The sequence below is a fragment of the Vulpes vulpes genome, chromosome 14 (assembly GCF_048418805.1).
Source record: "Vulpes vulpes isolate BD-2025 chromosome 14, VulVul3, whole genome shotgun sequence".
NCBI lineage: Eukaryota > Metazoa > Chordata > Mammalia > Carnivora > Canidae > Vulpes > Vulpes vulpes.
Genome location: NC_132793.1, coordinates 44,787,481 through 44,814,934, shown reverse-complemented (window position 1 = coordinate 44,814,934; position 27,454 = coordinate 44,787,481). Strand labels below are relative to the sequence as shown.

The window sequence follows — 27,454 nt, the reverse complement described above, 5'->3', positions numbered from 1 at the left end:
TTTGGATGTAAAGTTCTGTAAATATCTGTGAAATCCATCTGGTGCAGTGTATCATTTAAAGCTCTCGTTTCTTTGGAGATGTTGTGCTTAGAAGACCTATCAAGGGTAGAAAGAGCTAGATTGAAGTCACCAAGTATAAATGTATTATTATCTAAGTATTTCTTCAGTTTGGTTATTAACTGGTTTAAATATTTGGCAGCTCCCACATTCGGGGCATATATATTGAGGATTGTTAAGTCCTCTTGTTGGATAGATCCTTTAAGTATGATATAGTGTCCCTCTTCATCTCTCACTATAGTCTTCGGGGTAAATTTTAGTTTATCTGATATAAGGATGGCTACCCCTGCTTTCTTTTGAGGACCATTTGAATGGTAAATGGTTCTCCAACCTTTTATTTTCAGGTTGTAGGTGTCCTTCTGTCTATAATGAGTCTCTTGTAGACAGCAAATAGATGGGTCCTGCTTTTTTATCCAGTCTGAAACCCTGCACCTTTTGATGGGGTCATTAAGCCCGTTCACGTTCAGAGTTACTATTGACAGATATGAGTTTAGTGTCACCATGATATCTATTCAGTCCTTGTTTTTGTGGATTGTTCCACTGAACTTCTTCTTAAAGGGGAATTTTAAGAGTCCCCCTTAAAATTTCTTGCAGAGCTGGTTTGGAGGTCACATATTCTTTCAGTTCCTGCCTGTCTTGGAAGCTCTTTATCTCTCCTTCCATTTTGAATGAGAGCCTTGCTGGATAAAGTATTCTTGGTTGCATGTTCTTCTCATTTAGGACCCTGAATATATCCTGCCAGCCCTTGAGGTGGGCACTTGATGGGATGATCACTGGGTGTTATTCTATATGTTGGCAAATTGAACACCAATAAAAAATAAATTTATAAAAATAAAAAAGATTCATGAATAGATTAAAACGGCAAACTTTCTGGAGCTGCATCCAGGCTTTGCCAATGAATTTTGGGGTGGCCTTGGGCAAGTTAATCTCTCTATAATTTCTTTTTTGTAAAATTTGGGTAATAATAGTCCCTATTATAGGGTTGTTGGAGGAATAAATATGTAAACACAGAAGTGACCAGTACAGTGCATGTGGAAGCATTGTGCAATTTTAGCTATACACATGCACGCACGCACACATGCACACAAGTCCTTCCTGGCCCACCATATTCATGCTTATGTGCAGATCCCTTTTAAGAAAACAACAGCAAATTAGAAAGCACAAATTGCTAAAAATCATTTTAAAATTGTAAATAAAGGCTAAAATTTTGGCTTAGTTTTTTTTTTTTTAACCAAGCAAAGTTTGGTTTTCATTAATATGAAATAATATTTAACCAATCTCTAATATTCTTGGAAATTCCTGATGGAGTAATATCAAAATTTAATAAAATGTACATAGAAAAATGGTGTAGATAAGACTAAGAAGTATGATCTTAATGTGTCTTAATGTGTATTTTAATTTAGAATAAATTCATGAACAAAGAAAAACAAACCATTTAACTGTAAGTGAATAATGCATTGCCTTATGATACCGTAGTGCTGTCCTTAAAAGACAGTGGACATCTTTGGCCTACGTTTTCAAAGCTGCCAATGGTAGAAGCCTTTCAGAGTCAGTGAGAAAATGATTGGCAAAATCATGTGCTTAGTTTTATAAATTGTTGGGTAGCAATTGGTGCTTCTCAAACTTTTTATTCTTTTAAAAATTATTTAAAATTCTTTACATATAATGATACATAGATACATATAATAACTTTAATTAATACTGTGAATTTATAAGAGATATAACCATTTACAAAGACTTGAGGTTCTTCTCTGATTCTGTTTGGCAAGCAGGCCAAGTCTTATAAATGCTATTTTAGAAATGAGGAAACTGAGACCCAGAGAAATCATATTATCTAGGCAGAAAGTAATTGCCAGAGTTGGAACTGGCTTCCAAAGTGTTTTGACTCCAGTGCAGTGCTATGTCTACTCCTTCCTACTGCATTGCTCTTCAAATTACTACTGCAAACCCCTTTAAAATTATTTGAGAATTATTTATACCTTTATGGAATAAATGGCTTCTTTGGATCTAGTATACAGATTATCTAAGGGAAATCATCATTATAGTACTGTCAAGGGCAATCATGACTTTTCAATAAGTTGAATTTACTTAAGAACTAGCTTTAATTATTTTTATTGAAAAGAAAGAAAATTGGGTGCCTGCTTCTTTTGTCTGTCCTTTGGAAAGATTAGTTTAGATCCCATTTCAGAGTATGCGTGGGACAGGTCAATTTAATAAACTTGTGTGAGGTAATCTTATATGATGCACTCTATGTTGTGATTAACTCCTCCAAATACTTAGTTCTTCTTTGAAATACTAATATAGAGAATCAGTACACTCAGTTCAATAGTTCATCTTGTAATCTGTGAAAAGGACAAACTGTAATATGATAAGGTTTAAGGATTATCACTGTTCTGAATTTAACTTTCTGTTCTTAAGAGAACAATTTCTTCATAAATATACAGAATAAAACTCATGTTAGCCTGATCTTTAGGACATGCAAAGAGAATGATCAAACAATTTGAGTGTATCTTTTTTTCCCATTGAATAAGCAAGCCTACCAATTAGGATAATAAACTGCTTCTAAATTCTTGAATTCCTTCATCACTGGCAAACTAATAGTTTTACATTTGTTTTCTCATTTACATTATTATGTGTTTGCTGAAAATAACAGCTAACTTTATTTTTCTTCTTTAAAAATAGGGATTTGTTTTAATAGACATAAAGACATAGAAATAATTGCTATGAGGGTAAAATTTTATAGCCATAGGTCCCTGGAAATAGGGCCATGGTAATCCATGCTGGGGCAAGGGGGAACATGTGGAGAAGCACAAGGAGTTGGGGGAGAGAGAGAAGAAAGCATAGGCAACAGCCTTTATTGTCATTTCAAGGCAAGGCCGATGAAGCACATTTAAGATTAGCTAGTTTGAATAAATTCAACTGACTTTGGAGCATTGACCAGTTGCCTGGTACCTGCCCTGGAGTGGTTAGGCCTTGATGTGTAACAGCTGGATAAAGGAGATATTTGGGACATATGCGTGTTGGATTGGTGGGTTTGCATATAAAGGACACATGAACTGTTTGCTGTCTCTAGGAGTTAGCTAATCCTAGGAGGAGTGGTCTCTTCCTGGTCAGGAAAACCCTAGATGGCAGAGCATCAGGAATACAGAAAATAATAAAACATAGCTAATACATACATAATTTTTTTTCTCTTAAGGTAATGATTTTAGAGGGGGGAGTATTTATGACTTTATAGTGGGAAGCAGTATTGCTGTTGACCTCATCTCTTATTTAGTATATAAATTTACAATCTAGAAATACTGATATTGATGCTATAGGAAATAAAAAGATGAGTAAGTCATAGCCATGACTGACTTAGGAGCTTACCAAGAAGATAGAAGACATTTATCCTGATAGCCACAAACAGTGTGATAAATAGAGTTTCTTTCTTTCTTTCTTTTTTTTTTTTTTAAAGATCTTATTTATTTATTCTTAAGAGACACACAGAGAGAGAGGCAGAGACATAGGCAAAGGGAGAAGCAGGCTCCATGCAGGGAGCCCAACATGGGACTCAATCCCGGGACTCCAGGATCATACCTTGGGCTGAAGGCGGCGCTAAACCGCTGAGCCACCTGGGCTGCCCGATTCTAGAGTTTCTTAAAGAAAGTTTTAATCACAAGGATAGACAGTATGACTAATGGAATGGAATATATAGAAAATATATATTGAATCCACACAGGCATGGAATTGTGATATATGAAAGACTTGGCATTCCAGATCTGACAAAGAACATATTGTTCAACAGATGCCTATGGACAAGTATTTAGCCATATGGAGAAAAATGAAATAGAATCTCTACATCACACCATGCTCACAGATGGATAAAATACTGAAATGTGAAATGATTTAAAAACTTTTGGAAGAAAACACTTCCTAAAAATGTAGCTAGGACCTTGAGTTAGGGAAGATTTTCTTAAACAAGATGGAAAAAAAAAAAAAGGCTTTCAATCAATAAGAAATATTGATTGAAATTAATATCAATCATTAATTCAATTTTAGCATATTTTAAATTTTTTTCATTATCAGAAAAACTAAGAATTCTAAGGGTTTGCAGAATTCCAAAGGGTAGAAGACAGCTTTGATGCTCTTTCCTTTCCAGGTTCCTGTCAGGTCAGTGATACATTTTAAGATAAGGTTCAATAAGATATTGTATCAAACATTTTAGTTTATTTGGAGGAGACTTATTGGTATTCCCTCACTGGAATATGAGCTTTAGGAGAGGGATGTTGTCGGCTGTGGTCACAGCAGATTCTTGGCTCCTAGGATGGTGCATAGCAGGAGAGAATATTCAATAAATACTTAAATCAATAATTGAATAAGCATTAAGCTGCAGGCTACTGTTTTATTTAGTTAAAAATAGCAATTAAATTTTAGCCTTTTTTAAAGAATGAAAAATATATAAGGTTCAGTTTCAAAACCTCTTTCATTTAGTGTATTCATCACAGTCCTGCCTCCAAATAGCTGTGCATGTGAATTTACATTTCACTGTTACCTGCCACCAAAACTGTTCTTGGCAGGAACAAGGTGTTCTCTGCCATTGTGCACATTTTCAGCATTTTCACTAGGCTTTAACCTACCTGGAAGACATGAAATATTTTTTAACAGTAATAGACTACTATGGGCTTGGTTGCTCACCTTCTAAAATCTTTAAAATGAATAGTGTATGTTTGGAAAGCAGATGAGGAAGAAAAGGAGTCAGGCTGTAATGGTGGTCAGTAGAAGGCCAACCAGCTACTTCTCCACTTTTGATATCAAAATCCAGGCCTGATTTTTCTGGTCCCAGAATGAAGGTGTTTCAGTTGAGCCTTTGGGTTTGTGCCTTTTGTTTAGTTTTCAGACTGGAAGGGTAACTCATTTCCAAAGTGCCAGCTATGTTTCTTCTTCTACGAAGTCTACATAAAATTGCAGCCATGTGAAATCTCCATTTGGTCTCTAAGGGCCTTGTTTTACCAATTACCAAGACATTTCACAGCTAAAATCCTTTGCATATTTGCAAAGTTCTATACTTTAGATTTCTCTGCTAAAATCATGTATGTTTGGAGAAGATGATATGATTTTATTTGTTTGTGAGACTTCCCACCTTAATAAATTTTTTTAAAAATTTTTTAATAAAAATTTTTAAATGTAGCATTTAAAAAAAAGAAACAGAAAGATACCAGGCTAGCATGCTAGCTTCCTCATAAAAAAAAGAAAATAAACTAAATACTTGGTATTTTTAGGGTGAACACAAAATTTTCTGAAATCTCTCAAATCCCCATATTTAATTAAGTGCTGCTTCACTGAGGAACCATCTACATGTAAAATGTCAGCATCTGTTCTGTTACTTATGCCATGAGTGGAATAATTTTGGGCAAAAACATGTCAATTCATTTAAAAATTTTTCACAGTAATATTGGGCAGGCAGTCATTTCAAATACTTCTAAAGGACTCAACATATTTTGGTAATGTGGTGAGGGATGTTTCCTAGGATTTTATCATTGGGGTATAGATTTTTCTAAGAGAAAAGCAGTATTAAGACAGACTTTTCTGGGATGCCTGGGTGGCTCAGAGGTTTGGCACCTGCCTTTGGCTCAGGGTGTGATCCTGGAGTCCCGGGATTGAGTCCCACATCAGGCTCCCTGCATGGAGCCTGCTTCTCTCTCTAACTGTGTCTCTGCCTCTCCCTCTCTCTCTTTCTGTGTCTCTCATGAATAAATAAATAAAATCTAAAAAACAAAACAAACAAAAAACCCCAGACATTTCTACATGGGATATTTTCATAACTAAGATTCTATTTAGTTGGCAGGTAGCAGGGATATATAGGTGGTGAGGTATGTGACCTACAGTTACTTGGGGTTGTTGCTCAGCCTGAGTTTCAGTGTGATTGGAATGCTGGGAGCTGATCTCTTTGGATGGCTGCATTTGGGTGGTGGTAGGGAATTAAACAAACCTATGAATCATCTAATCCCCTTACTTTTTTTTTTTAACCCCTCAGAGGATTAAAGACATCAGAACATTGTTTATGAGAAAAATAAATACCATATTATGCTATTTGTTCAGTTGGGGGCTTATATTGATTTGTAAGCATTCATTAAAGCTTCAGCATAACTTCTCAGACTGACAGATGCACTTATTATATTGATTAAACATTAGGAGAAGCTGTCTCTCTTCTGAGGCTTTAGAAAAGTCATGAACCTAGAAGACCCATAACTAGGCTTTTGCTGTCTCTACCTCCTGTCTTTCAGGCACAGTATGTAGGATTTTCAGCTTGGATTATATCTGCACATTGTAATGTGTCTCCTCAACTAATTATATGATACCACTGTGGGAAATACAGATGTGTTTTCCTCTAAGAATGAACAGTGCTGCTGTGTTCTGGAAGGCCTTTCCATGACACTATGCACCATCCTTATTAAATCCTTTGTTCAGTGTTTTGCGATCTTTCCATAAATAATATAATAAGCTATCAGCAGCTGCTGTGGGTGCAGTGTTGGAAGCATACAGAACTGTTTCTGAATCTGCCCTGGCTCCTTTTCAGGTTCACTCCTTGCTCCTTGTTGGCTCTTATCATTTCTCTACTTGAGTTCCTCACATCCATAGATTGTGCTTCAATTTCTTTGATTAGGCCTTAAAAACACCAACAACTTATATACTCAGAATGTTGATGATAATTGATAATGGTGGTGATAAGTGCCTGAAAATTAGTCTGTCTTCATTTGTATGGGGTGAGGAACAGAACTTTGGAAATGTTGTAAGACAATAGAGGAAGAAGATTAGTGGTGGAGATTTGACACAACTCTTAAACTCCTTCCAAAGATTCAAAAGAGAAGCAAAGCAGGGTGCCTAGCTGGCTCATTTGGAAGAGCATACTGACTCTTGATCTCAGGGTCCAGTCATGAGTTTGAACCCCACACTGGGTGTAGAGATTGCTTAAATAAATCAATCAACTTAAAAAGAGAGATACAAAGCAAAAGTGACTTAAACAGGAAGCTGAAAGTAAGATGTTAGAAATAAAATTTAAAGTCAGCAACTACAATAAATACAAACCATGTAAACTTGCAGTTAAAGTCAGAAGCTCTTAAATTAGATTGAAGAAATAAAACCTGGGATGACTGGGTAGTTCAGTGGTTGAGTGTCTTCCCTTGGCTCAGGGCATGATCCTGGGATCTGGGATCGAGTTCCGCATCAGGCTCCCTGTGGGGAGCCTATTTCTCCCTCTGCCTGTGTCTCTGCCTTTCTCTCACTCTGTGTCTCTCATGAATAAATAAATAAAGCATAAATAAGTAATAAATTCATGAATAAAGAAATCAAAAATAAATAATTTCATAAATAAATATTTTAAAAAAGAAATAAAACCTAGCCATATGATGTTTACAAGAGGTAACCCTAATACATAATGTATAGGAAGATCCTAAGTAAATAAATAAATACATGGGTGCTAGGAAGAAAGACAGACTGCTGAGCTAACTATATGTCAGTAATGAAAACTTAAAAGCAGAAATGACTTATTAGTGAGAGCAATAATTCTGAATTTATATGAACTTCATAGCCTCCAGATGCATGAAGCAAAATTTGACAGAATAACAAGGAACTACTGATAAAACCATATCATAGTAGAAAATTTTTAATGAGTTTTCATTAATTGATGAGTTAAGCAGAAAAAATATTGGAATAGAGAAGACACACATGATACAATTAATCCTAATTGAATGGATATATATAAAAAGCTTTGAAATTAAATTAAAAATATGTGATTTTTAAAAGCACGTGGAACATTTACAGAAATTAACCAATTAGATCATTAAGTCTTAACATGTCCATGCTTTGAAAACTTAACACTGCATGCTTTGAAACTATACCACATCCTGTGAATATGGTAAAATGAATTAAGGACAAAAAGATAAAAGAAAAATCCATAAGAAATTAAAAACTACACTTCAAATAAATTAAACCCAAAAAGAAATTAAATTGTGAATTAGAAAATATTTCAAACAAATCTACAGTGAAGGCTACATACCAAAATCTCTAGTTTGTAGCTGAAGGCTTATATGGAGAAAAATATATGGCCTTAGGTGCATATATGAAAAGAGAAAATTATTGATCTGTGTGTCCTATTAAAAAAATTAGGAAAAGAATGGCAGAATAATGATATATAGAAGTTAATTTAAAAAGGAACTAATAGGGCAGCCCGGGTGGCTCAGCGGTTTAGCACCGCTTTCAGCCTAGGGTGTGATCCTGGAGACCCGGGATCAAGTCCCATGTCGGGTTCCCTACATGGAGCTTGCTTCTCCTTCTGCCTGATTCTCCCTCTGCCTGTGTCTCTGGCACTCTCTCTCTCTCTCTTTGTCTCTCATGAATAAATAAATAAAATCTTTTAAAAAAACACTTTTTAAAAGCATCAATAAGATAGGCAAGATTAATCAAGGAAAAAATAATGAGAGTAAAAAGGGAACAGAACTATAAAAACAATATAAGTTTTTAAAAATAATACAGTAGGTTAATTTGAATAGATTTATAAAAATAAAAGACAATTCCCTGTTTTACTGAAGCTTCAAATAAAAGAAAAACTATCATTTTCTATTCCAGAGATTAGAAAGAAAGCCCTCTAAATTCTGTTATTTACCTTGTGATACCTTGACAATAAAACCAGACAGGGTCAGTATTGAAAAAGGAAAAAGAGTCCATCTCACTTAAAAGCATATCAGCAAAAGTCCTAAATAAAGTATTAGCAAACGAAGTCCAAGAATATTGGGAAAAAAATCATAAATACATCAGAACTAAGAGAAGTTCACTTCAAAGATCAAAAGCAAATAATAATGGAAAAAAAAGAAAAAGAGCCTATTAGGAGAAAGACTGCAGATAAATCCCAATTGAAGAACATTCTACAAAAATACCTGATCAGTTCTCCTCAAAACAATTAAGGTCATCAAAAACAAGGACACAGCCAAAAGGAGATGAAGGAGACATGACAATTAAATGTGATGTGGTATCCTGGATGGAATCTTGGAACAGGAAAAAGACATTGAGTTAAAAACTAAAGAGATCTGAATAAAGTATGGACTTTATAAAAACAATGCCTCAATATTGGCTCATTAATTATAGCAGATGTACCATACTTGCATAAGGTGTTAGCAAATAGGGGATGTTAAATTAGACATTTGTCTAATATTAAGTTAGACATAAATCCACAAGGTCAAGGATACCAGAAAAAAAAGACAATAGTGACCAACACGACCAAGGCATCGGCAGACCTGAGAACTCCAAATCCTGTGTCAGCACTAGGGAAAGCCAAGAAGCAACCTGAATACAATAAAAATAAAAAAATAAAAAGTAGGTTCCCTAAAAGTGTTAGAAAATTGCCTGTAAGAGGTAGCTATAGAAGTAGGAGGTAATGGTGGGGCTAAAAGCAGGAAGACTGTAAGTCCTTTTAAGAGATGTTAGAACTTAATTCCAGAAAAAAGAGCAAATAAATTAGAAGATTTCGGGCCTGGAATCACCAATACTCAGCTAAGTTGTAGAGATGCTATCTTGAAAACAAAGGAACTAAAGAGTTTGCTTATTCTGAGCAATTCAAACTCAATAGAATTTGAGTTCTAGAGAAAAAAAAAACCCAAACCCTAAAGATATGTATGTCTGAAGTTCTCTGAGAACATGGTAAGATTCAGTAAAGATCATACCTGTGCATTATACTTCCATTCAGCTCCTTCATATTTCTTAAATATGAACAGATAGCCAGGATCCCCAGGCATTTGAAGAGGATGTCTAATATGAAGCATATGAGACATATATAAGAATATGGGGTGAAGTAAGGTGGAGCAGATCTTAAAAGGAGTCTGAAAAAAAAGTCTGTTTCACCCATTTCTCCACCAAAGAGATTAAGAGTGCACTTAATCTTGATGAGCACTGAGTAATGTATAGAATTGTTGAATTGTTATATTGCACACCTGAAACTAATATAACACTAAAATTTTTTAAATTTATAGTAAGCAAAAAAAAGAATATTCTGGGTAAGAAAATTTTAAAAAGCTATTAATATCTTTAGAGAAATAAGAGTATATTGCATCCATGAAACAAAGATCAGAAGTATAAAAATGAACAGAAAACAAGAAAGAGCTTTTGAATATTAAAAATACAACAGTAGAAATAAAATCAAGTCAGTGGAAGTCAATATAACACCTGAGTATTGTGGTTGAAAGCGCCAATGACAATGAATTGGCAAATACAGTAGCTAGAAATACATACTAGGGCACATGATGAGGATTCTGAACACTAGGTACAAGAAGAGGATCCTAAAATTTTGCAGACTTAATAATTTTTCATGAAATAATTTCAATCACTAGAATGCTGTTGACTTTAAAACCACGAATGAAATGATAAGAAATTGGAGCAAAGCTTTTCCATCACAGATTTCTATACCAAACCAAACTGTGGACTACAAGTCAGGGATCAGACACTTGAAGATATGTAGGGACAGTCTCCTCTTTCAGGCACCCTTAGAGGATATGGTTCGCTAACAGGAAGAAATATCAAAGAAATACTGTCATTTTGTGATTCCAGTCTTTAAAAAGAGAACTAAAAACATACATTCATACAAAAACCTGCACACATATGTTTATTATAGCCTTATTTATAATCACTAAAACCAGGAAATATGTCCTTCAACATGTCCTTCAACAGATGAATGGATAAACAAAGTAGGATACATCCATAAACTGGAATATTCATCTGCAATAAGAAGAAACCACCACATGGTGAATCTCCAACGCATTCAGCTCTGTGACAGCACTGAGACTAAAGATACATACTGTAGGATTCCATTTATATGATATTCTGGGAAGGGTGAACCTATGGGGATAGAGAACAACAGTGATTGCAAGGGGCAAAGAATAGGGGGAGGAAACTTACCATAAAAGGGCCTTTTTGAAGTGCTTATTCCTTGTATCAATTTTCATGGCAGTTTGTGGTAACAGTTACATGGTTGTATGCACTTCTTAAAACTCTTTGAATGTAAGAAAGATAAAATTTATCATAAGTAAATTATACCCCAATAAACCTGAGTTAATACCAGCCACCACAAATGTCACCCCAGCCACGAGGCCTTTCCTGGCTACTATTTTTCATAGCCCTCTTCCCCACTCATCCTGCTCAAGGTTCTCTCCTTCCCCTTCCCTGCCTTATAAAACCTTTCACAGGAGCTCCAGAAACTGTTTTATCATCTCTAGGTTGTTGCCCTTTTAGTTCAAAGAATCAAAGTCATTTGATCTTTCTTCAGTGATTCAGCTTTTCTGTCCTTTCAAATTGTCAGCCATTGCACACTCTTCATTGTAATTATTTTACTCTGAATACTTACCTTGTCAAGCATTGGTAATTTGCATTAAAGAGAAAAGGCTGGGGATGCCTGGCTGGCTCAGTGATTGAGCATCTGCCTTTGGCTTAGGTCGTGATCCTGGGGTCCTGGAATGGAGTCCACGTCAGGCTCCCTGCAGGGAGCCTGCTTCTCCCTCTGCCTATGTCTCTGACTCTCTCTGTGTATCTCTCATGAGTAAATAAATAAAATCTTAAAAAAAAAACATAGGAGAAAAAGTTGTAATGATGAAATCAAGATTGTGTTTACAGACATGTTTCTCTCCATAGATAGCAGTGAGTGCCTTGCAGATGACTGTAGTATAATTGCTGGAGGGAACCTCACTGGTTGGCACCCCGACTCTGCTGCTGTGTTATGGCGAAGAGTCTTGGGAATCCTCGGGGATGTGAATAATATCCAGTCACCCAAGATTCATGCCAAAGTATTTGGCTATCTCTATGAACTCTGGTACAAACTAGCAAAGGTACGTCCTGCTATGTTACCTTTTATTCTGATGGGGGGGGGGGGGGAATTGATTTATCATTTAACATAAAAACTGTTGCAATTAACATGTTATGAACACAGATTAGGTGTGTAGACAAAGTATGTTTCATTGTCAAAAAATAAATATAAATAACATAGGTTGGTCATTTTATAAATGCACAAGAGTAATTTTGTTTAAGGCATATGTAGAATATTACTATAGGACACTAAAGGATAGGGTACTGAATAGTTTTATTTTCTTTATAAAAGTAATACTGGCTTTATTGTACAAAATTTGAAAAATATAAGAAAAAGTTAACATCATCATCCTACATAGATAACCAGTATAAATATAGTTTTATTTATGTGGGTAAACATATTTTACAAAAGTAGAATCTTAGAATACATATAATTTTCATTCTGGTTTTTGCTTACAATGTATGCTTTCCCTAGGCTATTAAGTTTTTTGTTTTTAATTTTGTTTTTCAAAAATTATTTATATTTATACAGTATAATTTGCTAAACCATTCCTTGCCATGTAAAGTTCAGGACCTCCCCAGGCAGATACTCAAGGGAAAACAATGCCCTAGTTTGGTATTAAATCTAAAACTATGTACAGTAAAGTCATACAATTCAAAATGATGGTAGACCTCACAATAAAAGAAAAAATTGTAAATGTTATAGGTTTTCACTCAACATGTAGAAATTTAATGAGAAGCAGCTATTTGGCCATGGAACACAATATTGAAATATTGTTGGGATAAACTAAGCATGGCCTTCCTAAAATTCTCCTCCTTGTGATTTAGATACGGGATAATCTGGCGATAAGCCTAGATAACCAGTCCTCTCCCTCTCCACCGGTTCTGATCCCACCACTCAGAATGTTTGCATCATGGCTATTTAAGGCAAGTGGATATGTGTTTATTCTTTCATTGCAATTTCCTCTTCCTTACTGAAATTGAGTTTAAAAAATGTAATTGCCCAAGACTGCACATTTTGAAGACAAGCTGAATCTTACTAAAGCCACTATAACCCTCACTCTATAAACAACTCTTATGGAATACTGAGAAGTAAATGAAATGTCGAAATGGTCCGCATCTGGAGTTAATTAAATCTTTAAACTTCATCTACTTGACAGGCAACAACGTTGCCAAATGAATATAAGGAAGGCAAGCTACAAGCCTACAGACTGATATGTGCCATGATGACCAGACGCCAGGATGTTCTACCAAACTCGGACTTCCTGGTGCATTTTTACCTTGTGATGCACCTGGGATTAACCAGCGAGGATCAGGTATTCTGTGACTCACATATCATGGTATGGTATCCCATAAGGTGGAAAATGCATATCACTTTTTGCAGGTTAAATTGGGGTTCATGAAAATACATCAAACACATTAAAATTTTCAGTAGTTTCATGTCTTCTACATACAGCAACCACATTGGTCTTTCAAAAATGTAAATCGGATTTTATCACATGCTTACTTCTCTCTGCTGACCTTGCCTTGTGCCAACCAAATTTGAATTTATTCTGTGGCTTACATAGGGCTGTATGATCAAACTTCAACCTATCTTATCAAATTGAAAAATACTGTTTCAACCACTTTTTGTTGGAGTTCTGCTGTAGATATTATTTGAAGAAAATTATTCTGGTCATTTAAAAATGTTTGAAAACTATTATTTTAGTAGTTAGGATGTTTTTGTACAAGACCTCACTTATAAATTAGGGGTCCTCATATTAATTTCTTCCAAAGGAATATGATTGGTGGTTAAGTTAAAACAGAAAGGTTAAAGGAGCTGCTAATGACAGCCCATCCTTGTAGATCCTGGATGTGGCCTGTCCCTGGTTTTCCTCCCTTGGGAAGACTCCTGCCAGTGGGCAGAGGGCAAGGAGGGGAACAGGAACTCTGGGTACTGATTTGTTGTATAAATGTCAAGCAGGCAAGTGATAGGATTGGTTTGTACTTTACAGAGATTATTTTGGACTCAGTTTGGAGGATGGATTTGAAAATGTGGCAGTGGTAGCATAGAGTGGGAGATTGAGCCTGGAGACAGATTAATTAGGAAGTGGTTAAGTGAATATAGAACTTAAAAATGATCAGAATTAAGATGGGAGCATTGGGAATAGGAAGAAGAAATAGGAAAGATTCAAGAAATTAAAAAAAAAAGAAATTTCAAAACATTTCATGTTATTACTAGGTCTTCTTGACCATTTAGAGGTATGAAGAATGTTTCAGAATTTACCCTTGAAATTATGCATACTTATCAGTGACCTTGAGTCATTCAAAAACTAAGAAGTAGTCGTCCTTTCTATATTTGTTTTATTCTTTGAATGTATAATACAGACACACCTTTTTGATACCTCAGGATACATGTTAGAGGTTAGCCAGTTATTCTCTGTTGCATCAGAATGTGCTTCTTGAAGCTCCTTGACCCTTCAACCCTATTTAAAACTCTTGCAGGGGCACCTGGATGGCTCAGTTGGTAAGAGTCTGCCTTTGGCTCAGGTCATGATCCTGGGGTCCTAGGATCTAGTTCCACATCAGGCTCCCCATGGGGAGCCAGCTTCTCCCTCTGCCTTTGTCTCTGCCTCTCTCTGTGTGTGTCTCAGGAATAAAAAGATAAAATCTCTAAAAAAAAGAAAAAAACTCTTGCAGTACATCCCCTGATACACACTTGGAGCTTTCATCATTGAGCTTTTATCTGAACTAATAACCATACTGTCCTACTGAGTAGTCTTTGTCATATTTGCTCCAATGCCAGCAGTGCATAGAGGACATCTCTATATAACAGGGTGGACTTGGACCAGTCTCATTTATTTCCTAAATAAATACAGAAATAGAGATGTGAAAGTAGAAATGTTTGTACTACATTCTCAGGTATTTGTAGCCTTCATTACAGGGGAAAGCATCTTTCACAGAATGATGCAAGTGAGGGTGTATCGAAGATTCAGGGATATAAATAGGGAAGGGACATTATCACAGATAATGAAATCCCTCAGTGATAGAGGAGACAAAGGGTTAGTTAATATTAAACACTATACTTTATAAAGAGATATTTTGCATGGAAAAAAATTTACTTGGAAATAATAAACAATTGTAGAATTTTCAAATTTAATGAAAACAAATAAGAAGTTAGCAGCAAACAGCATTCCTAGAATGAGTTTTCTAGAAAGTCACATAAATGGATACAGCTTTAAAATCACCTTTCTACTTTAAAGGCTGTTGGAGTGGAGATGAAACAAAAAAAGGTGAAATAAGAGTTTAAGAACCCAAAACCTAGTCTCAAAAAATATGATTTTACAGGGTAGAAAAAGGAGTTTTCAGATTTTATACTTAAAATCATTTTCACTTTAAAAATCATTTTAATATATGTCATGTTTTTGGTTAAGTTTGATCGTTTGTAGTTTGTTGTAAAATAGGTAAATCTTAATTGTTGGCCCATTGCTAGCAGTGATCCCAATATCCAGAATCCCAAGACAAAACAGGAATATTATAAATCTCTGTTTTATAATCAGCCTGTTTTCTAGCCATTAGACGCTTGAATTTTTATGCATGCTTAATAGAATTGGCAGTTTTGCTGTAACCTTAACAATTGCTGGTATATATTTTAGAAGTCCTGACTGTCTGCCAAACAGAATTACTCTAAATAAACTTTATTTCTTTTCCAGAAGAAAATTACATAGAAAACTTCCCTTTTTAAAAAAAATTTATTTATTCATGAGAGACAGAGAGAGACAGAGGGAGAAGCAGGCTCCATGCAGGGAGACCGACGTGGGACTTGATCCTGGGACTCCAGGATCACGCCCTGGGCTCAATGAGGTGCTAAACCGCTGAGCCACCTGGGCTGCCCCATAGAAAACTTCCTAATGAAAGAAAGTTTTCTCATTTAAGTAAGAAATGTCTCTGATAATTAATTTAGCTTTTGGTCCACATGCCTAAATGGATCATGGTGGTTGTTCCAGAACTTATATGTTCTTCTGGAAACAGATATTATATTAACCATAAAAAGACAAAGCACTTACTATAGAGAATACAGTTAAATTCAATTTTTTAATTGGTGAACTGTGCACCTGTGATTAGTACCATCTCAGAGCTTGTTTCCTTCTTGTGAGAGCTCTCAAAGAGTCACTAGCCTGCCACTAAAAGCCTTTGTTACTGCAGATGGAACTTTATAAAAAATTTCCATATTTCTTAGTAAGATAAGTAATAGCAAATAATTTAAAATGGTATAACATTTATTAGTTTTGTCTTACAAATGCAATCCAGGGTTAAGTTCCTCCTTTCACCTGTAGGTGGCACACTTGTCTGCACAACTCTCACCTTGTGGCTCAATGGCCACCGTGGGCCTTAAAAACTGCCACAAGGCCCAGGGTTCTGTGAGCATGATGGTGTGGCATAGTCATTTTACACATGCTTTCCTAAATATGAGAATATCAAAATTATGTCAGTAGTGACTAATAAAGTGTTGAATCGGAAATAAGTTCTAAGATGTTAAAAGTTTTTTTTTCCAGACGTGAGAATGCTTATAGTAATTGAAGACATTTTTTAAATTTTATTTAAAAAACCTATTTGTAAAATAGATGTCTCACAGACTGTTTTGTGATACGATCAGATGAAGCCATGGTTTCATTTAATATGGTAGCCAATTCATTATGTAAACAAATGTAGTCCTTTCTGTATTTAAAAAAATAATAATAATACATAGACTGAACAGCCAAAATGTAGCGCTTCCCAAACCAACCTTTTTGTTTGGGTCAGGTTTAGCTATTCTAACAACTTAATAATTAAATAACTAAAATAGTGACCTTATCAAATAGTATTTTCTCAAGTACATGTGCAATTTGAGTTTATGGTTTATTAGTATGATTGAGAAAACGCTTTGAAAAAGCTGTAAACTTTCTTCCAGTCTGACTTTTTAAAAAAATTGATCCTGTTATTGGTTTAGAAAATAAGTAGGATCAAAATACCTCTACAGTATGGGGGAGAAATGAAACAATAAAATGAGGTGAAGTAAGAGTTTGAGTACCCAAAACATAATTTTAAAAAAATACGATTTTACAGTGTAAAAAGAGAGTTTTCAAATTTTGTACTTCAAATCATTTTCATTTTAAAATCATTTTAACATATATCATGTTTGATTAAGTTTGATCTTTTGTAGTTCATTGTAAAATAGGTAAATCTTAATTGTTGGCCTGTTGCTAGCAGTGATCCCAATATCTAGAATCCTAAGACAAAACAGGGGTATCATAAATCTCTGTTTCAGAATAACTCTACATTTTGAATACAGTTTGGGGTGACTCGTGGGACTAATTGCCCAGGCTGCCTATGAAGGATCTTCCAGTTGCATTCCGTCCGCCCAGTGTCTGGTGGGCTGGCAGGAGCAGAGGGTCTTTGATTCCCCAGCACCCATAGTACCAGATTCTGTGCTGGCACCTGTGTGACATTGTCCTACCAGTTGTCTACAATTCAGTTAGATTAGTATCATGACCCATTGTATAATAACAAAGGTTCAGAAAATATTGAGAACTTTTGCCCAGGGTCACACATTAAAAGGCTGTTAGAATTCATAGACAAGCCTTGGCTTATTCCACAGGGTATGTATTACTCCTTAATTCACAGCTAACAGGCCAGTCAGTCAGTCCTTGATTCTGTTTCTCCTTCCATCTTGCTTGACCTGGGCTCGGGGACCAAGGCCCCTCCTCAGACCTGTCTTGATTGAAGCACCCCCCCCCACACCTCCAGCCCCATACAGCCTTCCACAGCTGCCTTCCCAGTTCCTCACCAGCTTTCGGCTCCCCTTCAAAAGCTGTTCTTGGTTGTTCTTAGTTCCTAATGCTTAAGCAGCTTTTTCACCTCGGTCTTCCCCAAAATATTTGGACTTGAAAAGCACCATGATTTGGGTTTATTAAAAACAGTTCCTATTAATTTCATCATCATTTAAAACACATGGAAAGATCAATATGTGAGAAATGGAAAAGGACAGTTGAGGAAAGGAATTTTATTTTCATGTTTCTAAGAACCTATATCAAAGACTAGAACGTTTTATTTGCTTAAAATAAGTAAGCTGTTTTTTAACAATGACTTACAGATTTAATGTCTTAATGCAGTTACACATTAAAGTCAAATTCTCAAAAAAAATATAAAGTCAAGTTCTCTTTTAAGTGCAAAGCTTACATTAATGTAAAATTATTGTTGCAAATTTGCATATAGAATTTTTGGGAGATGTAGGTCTTTGTCATTTTCATCTATAATTTTGTAATATGCCAGAAAAGCATGAGGCCTCTCTCAGGTAGAGAAATATGTATTGTTCAGCCTGGCGGTAACCAGCAAGTGACAAATTTGAATCATAACAATATAAAGTCATGATTGAATGTAATATGGTGTGATATAGTGTAATAGTTAAGAGTGTAGGCTTCAAGACAGCCTGTCTGAGCTCCAGGCTTGGCTATTCCTCTTATTAGCCAAGTCACTTGACCTCAGTATGCCTTGCTCCCCTTACATGTAAAATGTAGGAAACTGTGGTGCTTACTTCCAAGGGTTGTTTGGAGACTTTGAGAAGATAAAATATGTAACGCACTGAACTCAGAGCCTGGACACAACAGCCCTTAGTAAGCGTGAGCCCTTGTAATAAGACTGAAGAGTATGAGGGAAACGACGGCCGTTATTGAGTAACTGAGTGTATCTTATTTTCTGATATCTTAGGATGTTAATGTTTCCCTTTCCCCATATATTTTCTTACTTTTGAAAATAATGGTTTGACTGAAAGATAAGAGTTGGGCATTGTGGAATTTCAGCACGGGTGGAGAAGTAACCAGTCTCCATGCTGTGGGGCAAACCTAAGTAAAATGTTTATTTAACCCTCTTGTGATTCAAAAATATTTTTGTGTATCCCCCACCACTGGCTGTGCCTTCTCTATGATGCGAGCTAAAAAGATGAACTATACATGTCCCAAGTTCCTTGTAGCTGAGTCCACATCCACCCAGGTCCCATCCAGCAGAGGCACATACATGGCAGAGCTGGAAAGTGCACATAGGGAGTGGTAGGCAGCAGCTTTTGGGAGGTTCTGCTCAGGAACCTGCATCATAGTGATAAGGGCAGGCAGCAGCATGTCTGCTACAACCACTGTGGCACATAGCTAGACAAGATGCTTGCCACCTTGTTCCTGGCTGTGGAAGGTTCATGCTTGGTTCCCCGATACTTCTAGAAACTCTATAAACCATCTAATGCCCCGATATAAATCCCTTTCGTCTTCATCTCAGCAAAGTAGATTCTGTTGCTTGCAAGTAAGAACCTGGCTCAGACAGTAGTGGCTACTCTGCAAGATACCAACCTGGGCGCTGATGATACATGATCAACATAGTTCATATTTCAGTCACTAAATGCACTTGTAGTGTTTCTTTTTCCCCCTTAACGTTAGCCACTTGTTTTATTGCCAAGAATGTTTAACTTGTTTTAGGAACCTTTGCTTTCATTTAATTTCATATTATAGTGAGCCTTTGCCATACCAATGTTAAAGAAAACATAAATTTTAAACATTATATAGAGTAATGTTCTTAGAAGTCGAAATACCTCCTGATTGTCTTAACGGATGTTACAACCTCCTCTCATGAGGTATATGATGGAATAATATAATAATAAACAGTCGTTTGTAAAAAGATCCCAAGAGGCCTCTCAGTGAGCATAAGACTACGCAGTGAGCTATGAAAGCAAGGTGCAGGGGTGATATTTGTAAATTGGCCATACCTGACTCTTTTAATAACCCCAGACAGCCTGTATCATGCAGTGATATGTAATAATTGCATCACCTTTTCGCAGACAAAGAATTGTTCTTTGCTGAAAATTTAGACTTATAACTAGAACCATGTGTTAGATACACATAAATTTATAAATATATTTAAGGCTAAACATAAATGAGTATTCAGTTTAAGGAAAAGTACAGTTAAGATGGCAAATTAGGAAACTTTTTAATCTCATATCCAAGGAAGTAATTCTAATATATCTCTAAAGTGCTTATTCTGTACAGCAAGTGATTGTTATCAAGGTTTAAATTCATGGGATTTTGATGTAGTACTACCAGGATAAAGTGCATATTTATAAATTTAAAGGTCTAACTGATGGTTAGAGGATTAAATAATAGCCTCGATGTGTATCAGTGGAGGAACTGTAGAAGGCCAGCTTAAGAGCGTCATTTAAAACAGTTTTTTAAAACTATAAGGTTGTACAATGAGTAAAAACAGGACTAATCCTGGGCCTTATTCCTGAAGTTTTTAAGAATGGGGAAATGTATCTTCCAAGACATCAGGATATAAGATGGCTTCAAAGTATATTCAACATTTGGCTTTTATGGATGTCAGGCCACATATTAGGAGATGAGAGACCTGGGAGTGAGACTCACCATTGTCACCCACTGGCCATGGGGCCCTTCCTTGAGCAATGAGTGAGTTGGACCAGAGAACCTCTACAGCCCTCCCCTACTGAGCCTTCTTGGATCCTCTGATCCATTTTTAGACATTTTATTATTAGGGTCACATTGTTCTTTCCTAAATATAGCAAAAGGTTCAATAATCTTTTCATGTTGAATATTTTCCCTCACCATTGTAACAACCTAGTCAGGTTCTGAGGACATATATGGCATTAAGATAACACATGAGTATCTGTGGTATCCATCAGATTGTGCAAAGAGCCAAGCAAGTGGTACACATGTTACTGGAATTGAACTGAGTTGAATACCCTTCTAGCTAAGTTAATTTGAAAGCCGCTCACAGAGGAAGTAGAGTCAATTTGAGCAGAACTACCAAGGAAGGATGGGATTTAAATAGTAGGACAAGAAACAGGGAAGAATTTCACATGTCAGAGATACAGACCTTCTCAGGCCAAGGAAGAGTGACCAGAATGGTTTGTATTAGTGCCAAATGTGTGCCTGGAAATAATGTGCGGACATGAATCTAGACAGCACTGTAGGGAACCTTGATTCAGCATCGTTTTCATCTCATGTCTATTGGGGAGCCATTGAACGTTTTGGAGCACAACATTCAGCATTGCCAAAAAGCATTTTAAGAAACTTAAACCATAGTTATGTGGGATGGATTATTTTTTTTTAATTTTTATTTATTTATGATAGTCACACACAGAGAGAGAGAGAGGCAGAGACATAGGCAGAGGGAGAAGCAGGCTCCATGCACCAGGAGCCCGATGTGGGATTCGATCCGGGGTCTCCAGGATCACGCCCTGGGCCAAAGGCAGGCGCTAAACCGCTGCGCCACCCAGGGATCCCTGTGGGATGGATTATAATCAGGAAGGAATGAGGGCAACAAGCACAGAGAGGGAATTGTTGTAAGAGCCCAGAGGCAAGCTAATGAGGGCCTAACAAGGATTAAAACACAGATGGAGTTTGTATGCAGAAATTCGTTTATTTATATGTGCATATTTCTGTGCATGTGCATATATAGGTTTTATGTATTTTGTGCATTTCTTTGTGTATGAGAAATATTTTGGTAGATTGGATATAGTGGTGAGTGGTAAGTACCCTGAGAAGACAGAGCCTGTTTGCACTATTCCCACTGTCTCTCAAAGTAAAGGTCAACTCAGAAAGCACAATGATGAATTGAGAAAAGGTGGGCGGCAAGGTAGACTGGGATCTGTCTCTTCATCATGGTCACTGTAGCACAGAGGTGGGCAAAGCAGATGTATAGAGGATACACTGAGGGCTGTCCCTAAAGAATTCTTACCTGGAAAGATTTCCAAGCACATTTCCTCTCCACTTAAGAGAACACATTGTCTAACCCTGTTGGAATTTGAACAGTTGACCTCCAAACTGTAAATTTATTTAGAATTTCTAAAGATCTCTATTATCTTATTTCTTTGTTAGCCTGTTTTGTTACTATTCGTTTTTTAAAGTACTTTGACACTTAAAAAAAAGCCTCCCTTATTTTTCTAAAAATATTATTTATGAGTTTGAATTTACTTTTTTAAAAAATTAATGGAATTTTGTTGAATATAAGGGTTTACTACAGCAACACATAAAATAAAACTTTCAAGTTTGGCTTAGTTCTGATGGAAGAATAATATTTACAAGGATAGGTGATATATGTGAATCCTCTCCTAACATGTATTGATAAATTAATAGTAATTCTTATTTTATCACATTCAGGGTGATGCAATGTAGACTCTATCACATAGTTAGTGTTCTACCACTAGGTAGCATCCAGTGGTTTCTGAGTGTTTCCCATAAGGTTTCATGAGAATGTACAAACCACAGATTGGTCAAGTTTTACCAAAAAAATTTTTATTATGACTTTGCTTACCTTTCAGTGACCATGGAGACTTTAGACAGATGACTACATCAAAATAACAACCTGGAGGGTTGTTTTTTTTTTTTTTTTTTTTTTTTTTGCAGCTGTGAAAGCAATAATTATTTTCATTAAGCTATAAACTGAACCCACTTACCCCTCATACACCTAAATAAGGAAAATAGAAACATGTAGAAGGTAACAGATGGTAGAGGCTTCAGTTAGGAGATTTAACATGTGTGCAGTGAACTTGTTTCACAGATTTAGAAAGGTAAGATGATAGCAGGGGAGGATGACCTGGAGAGGGAAAGGTTTATCTGAGGCCAGAAACTTGAATTTTGTTTGATTTCCTTTTTGGAGTTAAAGGCATAAAGGCTTTCTTTCAAATGACATTATCAGTGAAGAATATGAATTATGAATTTCTTTTTTTAAGACTGTATTTATTCATGAGAGACACAGAGAGGCAGAGACACAGGCAGAGGGAGAAGCAGGCTCCCTGTGAGAAGCCCAATGTGGGACTTGATCCCAAGACCCCAGGGTCATGACCCAAACCAAAGGCAGATGCTCAACCACTGAGCCACCCAGGTGCCCTGAATTATGAATTTAAATGTGAACTTAGCCATACGTGTTTAATAAGCATATGCTACATGAAATAAAGCATAAGAATGCAATATAATAGCAACTCAATATATGTGGAAAATTGAAAGATTTTGTCTTTACTAAACTGTTACCATATGGTAAAGTGTATAAGCTGACCTACATCTTTCAGTAGAAAAAAATGTTCTTTTGTGCCGAGTCTCTTTGGAAGAAAACCCTACAGTGGCCTCTAACAAGGCCCAAGTAACCAGAATCTTCCTTATAGAATCCCTGGAGTGCATCCTGTCTTTTCCCAGACAGAATAGGCACTCAATAAATATGTCAATTGATCAAAACTAGCAGGGAAAAAAAAGGTCAGCCTCCTCAAACCCATGTGGCATCATGGGGAAGAATAGATGACCAAGTAACTTAGCCAAACCATTCTCCTTGAGGCTTTGGCTCCAATGATCAATTTCAGAGCTGACATGAACTTTTGTCTTTCTATAGAGGTGATCTAGCCATCATTCGTTACCCTAGAACACTGATTCCCAGGCTGGCAGGGGTGTTTGGCACCCCCTCCCCTCTGGGGACCCTGGACAATGGCTGGAGATACTTTGGTTGTCACAAGAGGGGAGAGGGTGTGCTGGCATCTAGTGGGTAGAGGCCAGGAATGTTGTTACACATCCTGCAATGTATAGGACCACAGCAAAGATTTTACAGTTCAGTGTCAGTAGTGCTGTGGTTGAGGAACCCTGCCCTAGAATAGTACCTGGGCAGATGACACCAGACTAAATGACAAAACCCAGCAATCAAAACAAGTATGAAAGACTAGTTCTCTGAACCTAACCAAGGAAATTAAACCCTACAAAAATTTAGCTAGGGAGATGAAAGAGAGGCAAATGTTTTAGGTTGAACATAATGAAAATTGCCAGTAGTGGACTGTTCTTAAGGGGGGGGGGGGGGTTCAATTTCATATGGCCCAATTTATTTTTAAAAAGGAGAAGCAATTTAAGAACTCAAGCATGGAGTGATCACACTAATTCAGAGTTAACATGACAAATAGCTGAGGTGCATTTTGTCAGAAGCCAAATCTGTGGACAGAGCCTAAGGCACTGCAAGTGTGAGGGGAAGTGAAGAGGGGCTCAGGGAGGCTGTGCTCCGCCTGCACACTGCATGCATGCTGCCGAGTGGCTGAGAGGAAGAAGGATGGCAAGAGAACAGCTTGCATGGCGAGTAGTTGGCACACAGGCACAGATCATTGCTTCCTTCAAATGTCTGGAGTCCTGCCTGTGAGCAGAGACAGATCAGGCTGTCTTACCTCCAGAGTGGGGACTGATGGTAGACTCCAGCTCACCATCACAGGCACTTTCTAGCCAGTTGTTATGTTCAGACATGGCCAGTGATTGATTGGGGGTTTGTAAGCCTCTCAAGCTCTATCGTGTGTGTCTATGGCCGCTGGTCTGGCTGCCTCCTGGCAGCCTAGGCAAAAAGGCCATCCACTCCAGACTTTGAGCCCTGGCTTTGTGCTGAAGTTGCTGTTTGCTTGAGTCAGCAATTTTTGAGGCCACATAACCTCCCCTGGCCTGAGCTACTTGTTCTGTGAAATGGGGTTGTATTGGCTCTCTTTAGGGCCCTGGGAAAATGAGCAGTAGGCCTTCAGTAGGTTCTAGTAGGGTCACTGCAGAAGGGATTCCCCTGTTGTTTGGAAAAATCACTTTTTGACATGCAAGAGCTTCTTTTCCCATTTAGAATTCTATGAAGATTTTAAGAAAATTCACATTTTTCTTTAGGTAGAGAAGAACTGAGAGACAGAGGTGACTTCTAGAAGCATTGCAAACTCTAACTTTTACTTGAGGAGGGGTGTGCCTTAACTCCTATGTGGAAAGGATTGATTTTTGAATATAAGAGATTTTAAATCATGACTGTGGTTTATAACCCATAAAGGATAGATTTGGATACAAGGAAATAACATCAAGAAAAACATTCTAAATTGCAAGTTTTGTTTCTGTGAGAGAATGCTCTCCTTGTGGGGAATAATCTCTTTTTGTCTGTTGATTCCTTTTTAATACATAACAATAAGTGGGAGTGTGGTAATTGCAGACTGTTCAGCTATTAATGCTATTTACTGGAACACATTTTAGAGAGAACATTGTTTTTTGAAGAAACAATAAACAACGGTTTTTCTTTTGTTCTTCCTTGGAAAAATATTCTTTGGTAGGTATTTGTGGGCTAGAGAAATTTTAGAAGAGAACCTTTTAGTAGTAAGACATTAAAATAAAATACCTACCTTACCCCACCTCCCCTGACCGGAGTCTTGCCATGAATGTGTGCAGCATGGTCCTTCTTTCAAGATCAGGGCCTTTGTGTCACCTCTCTGCTTCCCTCCTGGGTTCTCATGAGTGCTGGGCTATGCCTCTCCAGGAGCTCTCTGCTCTTGGCCTGCCCTCACTCAAGGCTATGCAGAACTGTCCTCTACACCTGAGGGGTCTTTGCTGGAAGGTAGGGGCCATGCTTTATTCCACATCATTCCCCTTACAGCAATGACATGGTACCTGCAACTGAGCACTCAAGAACTTTGTCAACTTACTGTGGAATGATTTTGTAGGAGATTATCAGAATGATGTGGCTTTCATTTTGGACTATTTTTTAATGAGTGGATTTTTTTTTAAAGCAAAAGCACTTTCATTTATTTATTTATTTAGGAGAGAGTGTGAGTAGGGGAGGGGCAGAGGGAGAGGGAAAAAGAGATTCTTAAGCAGGTTCCATGTCCAGTCCAGCATGTAGCCTGACACAGGGCTTGATCTCACAACCCTGACATCATGAGTTGAGCTGAAATGAAGGGTTGGATGCTTAACTGATTGAGCCACCCAGGGACCCCTAATGAGCGGATTTGAAATCAGATCTGTTTCGAGTCTTCTTTTTCAGGTGACCCTAGAAAAATTAATATTTTAATAAGATTGTAATTAAAAATCCTGCTGTAACTTAATATAAACAATGATGTATGAGGCTTTGGAATTTACAAAATGCTTTCCAGTCAGTCTCTGTCACCTTTTGTAAGAGCACTATGGAGTATGTTGCATTTTCTTTCCCATCTTACAGATGAAGAAATTGTTGCTCAGGAGGCCATGTACCTACCAAGGTCAGAGAGCAAAGTAATGGTATCTTTTAGGAGTCTTATATCCAAATCCTTTCTCTTCCTTCTTCCTCCTTCTCTCTGACATCTGCCTGAAAGCAACTTTGTGTAAAGAAAGTGCTTTTTAATCCCCATAGGTGAATTTTATTGTATGTGGATCAGAAACCAAAATGTTAAACAGATATTCCTAGAATTTGAAGCAGCAAGCCACTTGTTGACCTGTCAGAGCTCATTTAATTATTCTAGATGGTCTAATTCCTTACCTTTACCTCTTTCGTCCTCCTGTGGTGGGATTCACATCCACTCAGTTCTCCATCACAGGAACAAGCAGGCTAGGGAATGCCTCAGGTTTGCCAAAACTGTCACTTTCTTAGTGGTTCTAGCCTGAGGTTTCCTCAGAAGTGGGTTGACAGAGGTAGCTCCCTTTGGGAATTGTCTCTTTGATTTAAGCTGTTCTTGGGAGCTCATTGTCCAGACACATATTACATTACAAAAAGAAGAACATGTAAGTCTTTTACCCAAAATGAAACTAAAAATATTACCTGTTGGAACTGCTCTCCATATCATTCTAGACGGCCATCTAACGTTGGTAAGATGCGTTTGTAGAGTCCTAGAATCGAATGACCAGCACATAGCCCCTCTTTCTCTTCTTCTTTTTTTTTTTTTTTTTTACATAACATAAAATATGGAAAAATATGGAGCTTTGATTTTGCTCCCACATGCCAGTGGAGTAATTTTACTTATAAGGAAACAAAATAGAGAGCATGCATTTTATGTTATCCTAGAATGAAAAGAAGATGTAATAATCATATTCCAAAGTATATTTCTTTTCCAGAAGACAGGCGAGGCTGCAACAGGAAGAGACTTTCCTCTTACCCTTTTTTCTGGTTATGGCCTAGCAAAGAGTCTGAAGAGCTCCATGCCACCAAGCAGCACACTTTCATCCATACCTGACAGCCAGGCTTCTTGATTTCAGCAAAGGAGAAAGAAACACTTTTAAGTGCACCAGACACTTGTCTTTAACAGCATCCTAAGTTCTAAGTCTTTTAGCAGCATTAAATGAACACAGAATCCACAATGATGTGGGTTTTCTAGTATTCCTTTTGAGGGAAAAGTAGGAATCCTGGTTTCTTGTTGGAATTCTGGGAGATTTCTTGGTGTTTTTCCATAGAATTGTTCTCACTACCACCCGTAGGCATACAGTGCCTGTGCTTCATGCACATGCACAAGTGTACACATATGTACACACACAACTTTAATTTTCATCTAGCAGTTTCCTAAGAATATTTTGGCAGGAGGCTCATTTTTATTTAGAAGATAGCCTTTTATGATCTAGTGCCCTCATTTGTTAATATTCCTGTGAGACTGATATGTGTATATTTTGGAAGCACATTTTTAAACCAGAGCATTTATTGACTTCACTTGAAAGTATAGCTCTAAAAAGTGTTATTTGCATTTATAAATGATTATTCAGCAGAGTGAATGGGATGAAAGAATAATTTGTATTTCAGACTTAAGTAACATCCTTAGAATAATGCTCTGGCTCTACAT

At 36.9% G+C, this 27,454-nt stretch overlaps 1 protein-coding gene across 9 annotated transcripts in view; it reads left to right on the top strand.

Moving 5' to 3' along the window:
- Positions 1-27,454, top strand: part of RALGAPA2 (Ral GTPase activating protein catalytic subunit alpha 2) — a 320,348-nt gene that overhangs the window by 141,288 nt on the left and 151,606 nt on the right. For all 9 annotated transcript variants that reach the window (XR_011996989.1, XR_011996990.1, XM_072736512.1 and 6 more), the window contains 3 exons: positions 11,710-11,903; positions 12,709-12,807; positions 13,041-13,196. Coding sequence is in view for 7 of the 9 variants with exons in the window: in XM_072736512.1 (XP_072592613.1) it covers positions 11,710-11,903; positions 12,709-12,807; positions 13,041-13,196 (449 nt within the window). In the remaining 2 variants the exon portion in view is untranslated. The remainder of the gene's footprint in view (positions 1-11,709; positions 11,904-12,708; positions 12,808-13,040; positions 13,197-27,454) is intronic.